Below are 11,131 nucleotides of genomic sequence, written 5' to 3'. Positions count from 1 at the left end.
GAGATGGGGTCTCACGTAGTGCCGTGGTGGCTCTCAGCTTGCTGAGGCTGGTCTTGAACGCCTCATCCTCCTGCTTCTGTGTCCCGAGCACTGGGATTACAGGCGTGCCCCCACTCCCTCTTCTTACTGCTTTTCTTAGCTGTTAGGAAGCTTACCGCGCCAGTTTTGTCTTTGCCTTTCAAGGTTGCTTCTCCACCAAAAGAATGTAAATAGACTAGTTACCATGCAAGTTACGAGCATTTAGCCACACATCAGGAAACACATCAAAACATCAAGCTCTGAACCTGACCTTCTAGAGCGAAATCAACAGACACAACCCAATACACTTCCTTGTAGGAAGCTTGAAGAAGGGAGGCGGGCTTCTTGGCTTCCCACCATTGCAGTTCTGTCTTGCCCCCACCCTTTGTCTTGGCTTTCTTCACATCTGTCTTGTACAACAGTGTTTAAGATAGTGTTGTCTGGGCAGATAGCTTTATGGTTGTTCTGGAGAGAAAGGAACAAGACAGGAAAGCATCTTTGCATCAAGAAGACTTAACTCCCCCAAGGGTCTGTGCAGTTTTGAAATTGCTGCTATGCATATCTAGTGAACACATACCCATACACACTATGTCTTCTATTTGCTTATGCCTCCCTTCCTACTGGGTGAGGGTGGCACACTCCAGTGGTCTGCTTCTCTACCTGTCAAGCATGTGATCTTTAGAACGCCTGCCTACTAAGGAAAATGCAGAGGGCCAGGGATGAGCAGACAGATAACATGCCTGCTGAGTATCTCAGCTTCTGACCATGCATCAGCAACTTCATCCACATGGCCCCAAGGAAAGACTCTCTCTGTTAAATATCATGCCCTGTCCTAACAGAAGCTTGCACCTGGACCTGAGAGACCAAGAAACCTCACTGAGGCTGCATGTGATAGAGCTCAGGATCGAGCTCTTCACACTAACTCATCTCTTTGCTCTCTGAGAAAAGTTCTCGGTCAATTCTTAAAGAACTAGTTCTATTCCCCTCTCCGACGGTTTTCATTTGTAAAAATGGTAGACACACCTACAGAGAGAAACCTATTGCATGAAATTTGGTGACAGTCCTACATCCCAGTTTTATACATGGTAAGTGGGTTAGTATTCAGTAGTGTTGAATTAGGCAGTAGTAAGTCTAACACTGTGGTTTTGGGAGGACCACTTAGCCGGTGTTTCCATACTGGGTTAGAGGCGATGCCTTGGGATGGTTTACTAGAGAAGAGGCAGTGCATTTTTCTCTGAATGTGTTTTTCAGAAGAGCTTCATCACTATTAACATCGGCTTGCTCACACTGCCTGCATGGTTGTCATGCAGGTCCCTGTGATATAATGAGGGAAGGTAATGACGTGGAAAGACAGAGGAGAGGGTGGCAGTTTTTCCATCCTTTTGTGTCTTTCTTGGAAATCAGTAAGATTTGGTGTGAAAATAAAGGTTATCACAATCATTTTCACTCAGAGAAAGACTGAGGGGTCAGCTTCAAGGGGCCAGCACTTGACCTATTCCAGCGTCCCCTCCAGAGTCCCCTGTGAAGAGGCTCCCTTCTTGCTCCCAACTTCTCTTCCTCCACCGGACATGGGGGCCTCCACTTCCTGTTGGTATCTTGTTAACATGTTCTGTTTCCTTGGTTAAAGCCCCTGAAACATTGGATGTTGAGGGCAAAAGAGAGGGATATGATGCGCATGACTGACAGCCACATTTTCTTGATGTCGTACATCACTGTCTCTCATGTTGGAATTCCTCCGAAGCTTGTCTCAGCTTCTCCAAAGAAAAGCAAACTGTGAGTGCCTGGGTCCCCGCTGGATGAGTGAGGGAGTCTCAAAGGTAATAGAGTCCAACGAGAGGAGCACTGGATTCTGCAGTCTTCGAACCTCTGCAGATGGCTTTTCTACACCAAAATTGTAACTATTGTGGGATAAAGGGCTTTTTTTTGTTAATTATTTATTTATTTTTATAAATTGCTCTTTTGGCTTTTCAGAATGTTTTGCAGGTGTTTTAATATTATGTACCCATTTTCTGGAGCCATAGCTGAAACCCGGGGGTTACTAGCTTAAAGAGACACAGCTGATTCCTAGCACAGCTCTGATTAGATTCCCAGTCTTTTGGTTGTCCTGCATTGGTGTCTTCTCCACATAGCACGCTTTCCATAGACTGGAGAGTAGGACCGCACACACAGGTAGGGATTATTGTGGATAGCAATGTAGGTTAAAATTCTTTCTTTGGTCATGTTTTTATCAGCAATTAAAAAAAATTATCAGCAATCCCAAGGACATATGGATACACACATACACACACATACTCATGCATACACTCACACTCACACACACACACAGAGAGAGAGAGAGAGAGAGAGAGAGAGAGAGAGAGAAAGATTCCCTCACCCCACTCGGGAGGCAGAGGCAGGCGGATCTTTGTGAGTTCGAGGCCAGCCTGGTCTACAGAGCTAGTTCCAGGACAGGCTCCAAAGCTACAGAGAAACCCTGTCTCGGAAAAAAAAAAAAAAAAAAAAAAAAAAAAAAGATTCCCTCACCCCTACCCCAGGGGGGCCACTGATTCCAAACTTCTCAAGTCACTTGCAGCCGCCCCTCCTTGCCCTGCATCTTCACCCCAGGCACTGACTGACATTGTCTTCTAATCTTAACTTGAGTCAGTGAAGCCTCTTTTTCTACTTAGGACACCAGATCCATTCCGGTTTTCTTTTCCCCTTCTCAACATCCCCTTCCAACTCTCTGCCTGGGGCTGACCACACTCCTTCATTCTCAAGAACAGACTGCTTATCTCTTTTCTGTGTTGAAGGCAGCCAAAGGCTTTTAGATAATGAAAATCTCTCCTCTGCAGTTTTGAGCCACAAAGAATTTGCTAGATTTGCTAGTACAGAGCTAGCACTTGTTCTCTGCAGTTCTCGGAAGGCCAAGGGTCAACCATGACCACGGTCACAAGAAAACATGAAAATGATGCTAATATACCGTGAGGAGTAGCCTGTAGCTGGCAAGGTGAGGAGAGGCAGTGAAGATGTCCCTAAACTGGGTAGCAGCTGAATCGTGAAAGATAGTTGGGAATTTAATAGTCAGGACTGGGAGTTGGGATTCAGGGGGTCCAGGCAGGGGTAACACTGTGTGGGAAGGAAGGAAGCATCCAGAGATAGATCAGGTTGGCTTAGCTGGTTTGGCTGGCAGGGCAGGTGCCTCTGTCCTCCTCCCTTCCAGTTCCACATTCCAGGTGTATCTTTCCCTGGGCCGTTCCCTTCCTAACAGTCAGGGATCAAAACTTGAAAGATAAGCTAACTTAAGCCATTCAGGATGAGATCTTAGGTATGGTGGAGGACATAAAATGTGTGCACAGTGACACTCAGGAGTGGAGAAGGAGGGCTGGTGGGAACGAGCGCTGTCATCATCACCATCATCACACTTACAGACAGGGTCTCATGTATCCCAGGTTGGCTTTGAACTCACAATGTTACTTGAACTAGGATCCTCTTGCCTTGGTACTTGGGTTATAGGCCTGAGCTATTTTCACCCAGTTTATGTGGTAAATTCCACTCGGGGCCTCCGTCATGCTGGAGAAGCACTTTACCAACTGAATTTTATCTCCAGCCTGGAAATGGCTTATTTGGTGCCCAGATGCTCAGGTCTTCTGGTCCAGGTGTGAAATGGTAGCAGAGACCCTGGGGGACTGGCACGGAATTGTGAGAGTTTCAGTAGCCATTTTTACGGTGGCGTCGAGAGACACAGTCAAGTGCTTTTCTTCGTGGAGGGTTCCATCAGTCCAGATAGAGAATGCAAGAGAGGAGCAGGTCTGGGGAAGACATTTAAATCTACTGCTTCTTAGAGGCAGACAGACGGGAGGACAGCTAGCTGATCCAGTGGTTTGAAGTGCAGGTGGGAGGGTAAAGGGCTAACTGACCAGGGGTCCTGGGGTGAAGTTTCCTGAAGGAGACATCGTTCATTCCACCAAATACTTTACAAGATACCATGGGCCATTAGGAAGAAAAAGCATGGGTGCTCTTCTACCTTCGGGAGCCTCCTTTGTTTCAAACACAAGCACAGATTCAGGCTCAACATGTCTGAGAAGTGTTTCTGAGGACGGCTGGTGAAGTCACGTGTCCTTTCTGCCCATTAGAGCTGTATTTCCTGGGTGTCTCTTGATGTTTGACACACAAATGAGGACATCTTCCTTCTCTTTATTTTTCTTGAGATTATTTGCAAGGTTCAAACAGCATCCTAGGATTTTCTAAACCCAGTAACCTGTGATTTACCTGTTCTTTTGTTTTGTTTTAATCCTGCCTTGTGCTTAAATATGGCGTGCTTGGTTAGCCTAGTCCAAGAAAAGGGGATGGGGTTTGAAAGAAAAGAAAGAAAAAGAGAGGTGGAAATTACCAATCTTAAGAATTAAAATCTGGAAAGAATGGAGGAAAATTTATAGTTTTTTTTTCAAGTGAAAAAGGCCTCTTCAAAAGTCATTTTCCTCTCTGTTTGCTGTGTGTGGTTCACAGCCATGATTGTAGGGTCTCAACTGACTGCTAAAACTTGCATAATTTTAAGCTAGTATTTAAGGAAATATCTTAAATATTTCAACAGATGTTTAAAATATTCAAGAGATATTTAAGATATTTGAGTATTTAAGAAACACGAATATGCATGAAGAACCATTAGATTTCAACACCTTGGGAATTAAAACTTGGAACAAAAGATATAATTATAAAGTTTGACTTCAGTATGCATGTCAGAAGTGCCAACAGGCGTTTTATACCACGAAGAACTACAAAATGCTAATTATAAGTCAATGATAAGATCTCTGTTCCCTGTAAGCTTGCATGGAATCCCTTAAAAAGTTCCTCTCTGGAGTAGACAATTTCTTATGGGAAAAAATTCCACACACTAGCGGATTCATATATAGAAAGTGACTTGGGACTCCTTATTTAGATGCTTAAGGTTCAGATCGTCTCGCGTCCTATTTTAGTTGGTGAAACCCAGGTAATTCATTTTGTCTTGTCCTCTCAGAGACAGTGGTGTTTGCCCGGATTTTTATGGCCTCTGGAGGGCTTTCCAAGTTAACCCTGGGTTTCACATCTCTTCTCATCTCATATTCAGGCAGCCTCCTTCCATCCATTACTTTGCTTTGGTGTATGTGTGTAGAAGGCCCTTGGTGAGGAAGAGCTGGGATAGGGAGTAAACGTGAATGAGGAAGAGCTCACCCAAGATTTACAATATTCCCAGTTCCCAGTGAAGCCTGTGAGACCCGAGGTTGCCACCCTTCAATACATCAGTGGTTCCCATTTGCGAATAGTGTCCCTGTCATTGAACATACGCCCTCAATCTTGTTCAAGGAGCAGCTGGAAGTCAATTCAGTTTTACAGTCTTGTGGGCAGAGGTTCTAATGAATAAAACCAGTACTTTGTCAGCATAGCGTGGCTTCTAACGAAAGAAGTCGTGTGGGTCTGAAGCCTCCTGAGGACAGCCCTATTAAGATTCACTCAGAAGCTAAAAATTCATTTCCTGGACTTAACCAGGTGGCAGTGGGAAGGCTTCCCTTCCTCATAAGCCTGGAGGGTGGGGGCTTGGCCCTGTGGAGACCTCAGGGCTATATGGGCTGATCAACATGGATATAATTAGTATGTGCCAACTCGAACGGCAGAGGCAGTTTGATTTGATTCTGCACTACTGGGAAATTTACGCACTTTTCTCTTTTTGGAGTCTAGTCTTCTCTGGGCACCACCCTCTCCGGGTGTAGGATCTCTGCTTCCCGTCCTAACAGACACCATCAAGTAGGAAAGCTAGCCCCATTCAAACTACACTTTCTTCCTATTCCCATCACCATTTTAAAGACGCATTTTTCACCCCATGGTTAGCAACATGGTAAATAATTGTCCATCAAGGGACATCAAGGTTCCTGACAATGAAAAATTACATAACTCAGGGCAAGTCGATTAAAAACCACAAACTTCAGATTCTTTTTCTCAGCGAAGACTCATTTATTAGTACAGAGGAATCTAATACAATAGGGTGGGGGGCGAATCAAAAATTTTTCTTAAAGTTCTAAAATTGCAGTTCAAGTTTGACACTAAACTGGAGTAGGAATCACACAATACCAGAGTCAGTCAGTTCTTTGAAATGAAAAGGCGTATTTTTTTTTGTTTTTAATCATCAGATGTCTGAGATGCCAGGGTTTCCTAACAACTTTAGGAACATCCTTGGCTGGGGACACTTATATTCAGTCCAGGGTTTAAAATGAACCTTATTCTTTGGTTTTACCTATACAATAAAACTTTACAAATTACCAAAAAAACAGGTCAGGATATTTTCTTTTGCTAAGCTAAATATTTGCCCAAGTAAAACTATCTGGATAAGAGACTTAAATGATTTTATTATCTGGTTGCCTGGTTAGGATACAGGCAATATGTTCATAGATTGTGGTATCTTGTACAACTGTATACTTTTTTTTTTTTTTTTTGTCATTTAAGGAGCAGTAGTTCTATTTAGGAATGTCAAATCCTGTTTCAGTGGGCCAAGGGAAAAATACGAACTCTCAGAAACAGCATCTCCAAAAACACATTTCTTTCAGTGTTTTTTTTGGCGGGGGGGGGGATGCTCAAATATAAATCTAAACACCAGTATCTCTCTTCTAATACTGGAAACATCTAGACATTTTTTTTCCCCTAAAGATTCAGAGTTCAGTAAACGTGAGCTTTAGACTCTGCCTAGCAGCTTAAGTAGGGTTCAGCAGTCAGGCATGAAAACGCAGTTCCAGAGAAGGACGTGTGACACAATCCCTCTGAACTCCAACTGCCAAAGAAAAGGAGGAATTGTGCCCTTTTCACTAACAAAGAATGCAATCCTTAGAATTCTTCAGACTTGGAATTCCACCAGTGTTCTAGTGTTCTTCTCCTGATGTGTGAGAACAATGAGTAATAAAAAAATTAAGCAAAAATCTCATCCAAGGCCGTCCTTTGACTTTATAAGGTTCAACACCAGATACATCAAATTCTAGAAACACCAGAGACCAGGGAAGGAGCTGAGGAGCAAGCAAGCACTGGTGGTGGGTGGGTGGGGGAGAGGACACAGGTTTTAAAGAAACCCTGGGTTAATTTTTAACCTCTTCATATTCATTTTGTTCATGTCTGTTGCGGTATTACCGCTTCAACTGACAGCTAGGGGCTGTGACATTTCATATTCCCATAAATATTTGACTTTGACTTCATAAAAAGTCCCTTGGGTCTATAATACTTTTATTCTTGTATAATCTGAAACAAATCCTTTCCTTTTAGAAATCAAACAGACCACGTTTACACACAGTTCACTATTTACAAAGCACCCAATTAAATCCTACTTAATTCTCCCGCTCTAAAAATCCCACCTAACTGGTATGTAAAATACCCATTACATTAAATGTGTGATGTTCACCAATCCTGGAGTTAACAGCTCACCTAGAAAAGACAACTTTCCTGGAAGGGAAGGGTCCTAAATCAGTTCCATGGTGCTAAAGAAATCACACCAGAAGTCACAGTACAAGACAGATAAATCTACGTTTAATTTTCACATGTAAAAGTTACACATCACATGAAATTGGACAGGAGCTTAGTGGTAACTGACATCGCTATAGTGAAAATCATTTTTATAAAAAAATAATCTAGATGTGGTCATCAGAATTTTTGGTCTACGTAAGTAAATGTTTGAAGATCGACTTTTATCCCTGCTTGAAGGATTTTCCATTAAGCTCTTATTTTTCCTCTTTTACTGATGCCTAGTAATATTCTTTGGAGAAAGGAGGGCAGAAAATGTCCGTTTCCAAGAGTTTGTCCTTTGGTAGCAAGCAGAGAACATTTTTCATTTCTATGACTTCAATAATCTGTACAGATATGAAACTTCAAGACATTATGCTTTAGTGTAAAATGAAGAATGACAAGCATTTTCACTTTGATAAGAGCAGACTCTGTGGACTCCGTAAAGAGCCAAGCATTTCTTCATCCTAGATGCAAAATCACTCGGAATCTAGTTTTTGATCTCATTTCAAAAAGAAAAAAAAACCTCACACACTTAATTCTTTAAATATTACACTATAAAACCCTGTACTTAAAAATTGATAAGGTATGTTTTCAACATGTACACTTCAGATACAAAGGTTTCTGTCTAGGTTAAAGAAAACACATCTGAATGGACTCGGAACAGTTTATTTTGTGATTAAACATCTCATGCAAACATGCAAGAACAGTACCTAGGGCTGTAACTTCCGAGCCTCAGATACTGGATACTGAGCAAAACAAAAACAAATCAACAGCCTGGTGAAACAAAACACTTTGAGATATTAAGAGCTCTGCAAGGGAGCTGGAAAAGAATTTTCTAAAAGAAATATTCCCATAGATTAAAAAAACGCACACATAATATTTACAAAAAATATTTAATTAAAAATATCTTATAATTACAGTAGTCTATTAAAGCGCATATACTTTCTCACACTTTATAGAACATCTCTATATGTACAGGGTATGAAATGTCACTCACTTATCTATACAATATGTAACATTCTTGCAGAGAAGTTCCCTGCCCTGTTATAATCATCTATTTTAAACAATAGATGTAAAACAACGTATCTACAATGCTCTGGTATATTAGTAAAGCTTCAAAAACAAAAACAAGTTCCCTCGTCACAATGTAGCCTCTAAAGCTGGATTCACTATCGGTCTTCTACTTAGCAGTCCTGTCACACTTAAACTTCCAAGTTTAACCGCACCTCCCAAAGGGTGACAAAAATAACCACAGAAATGTACAATTCACAGCGGTTATGAAAGAAGAAACAAAAGAGAATACGTACGGAGAAAGCTTGTGAACGTGCAAAAACTTAAAAGTGAATGAAAGTTTTATTATTTTTTTTCCTCTCTCTCTCTTGGAATGACGAGACGAGACGTTTCTAGATTTGCTGAAGATTTTTTTCTTTTTCCTCCGGTGGCTTTTTTCTCTTAATTTCTGCTCTGGCCCTCCCTTTCTGGGGCTCCTGGCTCGCTGGTGCTCAGGCTGCCGCACACCTGTGGAAGAGGAATGAATAGAGGGGGTGTGTGAACCATCTCGCTGCAGACTAACTGGCGCCACCGACCAAACTCAAGACATGCATGATCAACAACCCAAAACAAACTGCCGGGTCAGACAACACCCGCAGCCCGCAGCCCAGCCAAGCGCCAAGGAGGCAAATGCGGGCTGGGGACAGCAAGGGGAAGCATTCCGGGGCACTATGCCCGCATGCATCTCTTTGTCAGGTCGCTCTACTGGCGATGAGGGGTGGGAAGGGAGGCTGGGAGAACTTGGGACCCTGAGGCAGTTTCCGCGCCCAGGAGGGTGCCCTCCCTTAGAGGTAGAGGGGACCAGCAGAGCCTGTCGGTTACAGCGAGAGGAAAGCGGGGCGCAGCTGCAGAGTGACCCCCGAGTTGGAAAACGAAGTGCGGACTGTGTCGCTAACTGGGTGGCAGAGAAGGTGTGGGTGTGCACGGGGATTTACTCTCCGAAATGCTGGGAGAGAACGATCACCACGGTGCCTGGCACCAGCAACCCCTGGGGAGGTGAGACCCCGGTGATCCACCACCCAATTCGGGACCTGAGCGCTCACCTGGCCAGCGCGGCTCAGCGGCACAGAATGCTGTCGCCCTGCTTGTTCACGGCGCCGGCCTAGAACAGCAACCCAACACCAAAGGAAAGGTTAGGGTGTGCAGACGCTGTCACCACCGCCCGGGAGCCGTCCTGGGAAACTAGGCAGAAGCGCGGAGTCCCCACCCCAGTCAGAAGCTGGGGAAGCCCCCTGAAGCTGCAAGGGACAGTCCTGGAGACGCGCAGCTCCGAGTCCCAACCAGCTCCTGCACCGGCACTTGCGATCACCCAGCCCAGCAGGCGGCTCCCGGCGGAGATCCGGGAAGCCGCTGCCATTCCCTGGAAGGAGGGAGACCACCCGCATCTTGCTGCCCCACCACCACCCTCATGATGCCCGGGGGACGCCCGCGGAGGCTTCTCACCGGGTCGGTGTTGAGCGCAGTGAGCGGGGTCCGCGGCGGGGCAGCCGGACAAGCCCCGGCCGGGTGGAGCTGTGGAGCGGGCGGTGGCGGCTGTCTCAGCAGAGCAGGGTGCGTCTCCAGCGCCAGCTGCAGGTCCAGGATGTAGTCGATAACGTGCTGCAGGATCTCCACTTTGCTGACTTTCTTGTTGGGCGGGATGGTGGGCACGAGCCTCCGCAGGCGGCTGTAGCAGTCGTTCATATCGCACTGCAGGCACAGTGCCGGCTCGTCGGCCGCAGCCTCGGCTGCCTTGCAGCGCGCTGCCGCGGCGGCGGCGGCTGCGGCCGCCGAGCCACCCAGGCTGTGGCCATGCTCGGCCAGGCAGCGTAGCGCCAGCTCCCCGCCGCCGCAGCCCGACGGCGCCTTTCGGCCCGAGGGGCGCACCGGGCTCACCGCCTTCATCGCGCGAGTCCTGCGCGAGGAGACCCGCTGTGGGACAAACGGTCGAGCGAGCTCCGGATCCCCGCCTGCGATGCGCTTTGCTTCCCTAGCCTGCGCGTCCGAGGCGCTTGCAGCAGTCGGCGACCCCGAGCCCCAGAAATCGACGGAAGGGTCGCTCAGGGTTTTGGCAAGGATATCTCAGTTCTCAGTGAGCGACACTCGGCCCAAAGCGAAAGACAAGAAAAATCAAAAGGCCCGGAAGAAAAATAAAGTAGCCCACCCTGGTCTCTGAGTCGCTCCCTTTCGAGCACAGACTAAGGTGGATCGCCGCCACCGGGCTCCCCTAGCCGGCTACTACCCTCTCGAAGTGAGGACTCCCAACCGTGCCTCCCCGCTCAACGGCTTCGCCCGGCTTGCGGCGCAGCAGTATATGTAGAGCCGCGCGCGACCTGGGGGCGGGGCCAGCGCGCGGGCTGGGTCGCCCCTAGAACCGGACGCGGGCGAGCTGGGCGCGCAGGCGGTGGCGCGGAGGGAGGTGGTGAGGGCGGGGCGCTGGGCAACCCAAGTGCAGGGATGGGCGGGGGGGGGGGGGGGTGTTCTGGAGTGACCAACCAATCAGGAGGCCAGTGCCACTGGGGGAGGGGGGAAATGAGGCTCGGGCCAATGGGAAGGGCACTCCATTCCGTCAATGCTGTGGGAGGGGACC

The 11,131-nt window shown here is 46.5% G+C and overlaps 1 protein-coding gene across 1 annotated transcript; it reads right to left on the bottom strand.

The window, feature by feature from the left end:
- Positions 1–5,965: 5,965 nt before the first annotated feature.
- Positions 5,966–10,915, bottom strand: Id4 (inhibitor of DNA binding 4, HLH protein). Its single transcript, XM_041644979.1, has 3 exons — positions 10,006–10,915; positions 9,606–9,664; positions 5,966–9,030 (listed from the first exon to the last, which is right to left on the bottom strand). Exons 1-2 carry the CDS (start codon positions 10,444–10,446, stop codon positions 9,620–9,622), a joined length of 486 nt encoding a protein of 161 aa, XP_041500913.1. The 5' UTR covers positions 10,447–10,915; the 3' UTR covers positions 5,966–9,030; positions 9,606–9,619.
- Positions 10,916–11,131: the final 216 nt, after the last annotated feature.

Source organism: Microtus oregoni, unplaced genomic scaffold, assembly GCF_018167655.1.
Source record: "Microtus oregoni isolate MIOR12 unplaced genomic scaffold, Mior012 000103F_ref0000194, whole genome shotgun sequence".
Taxonomy (NCBI): domain Eukaryota; kingdom Metazoa; phylum Chordata; class Mammalia; order Rodentia; family Cricetidae; genus Microtus; species Microtus oregoni.
This window is presented reverse-complemented; position numbering and strand designations above follow the sequence as displayed.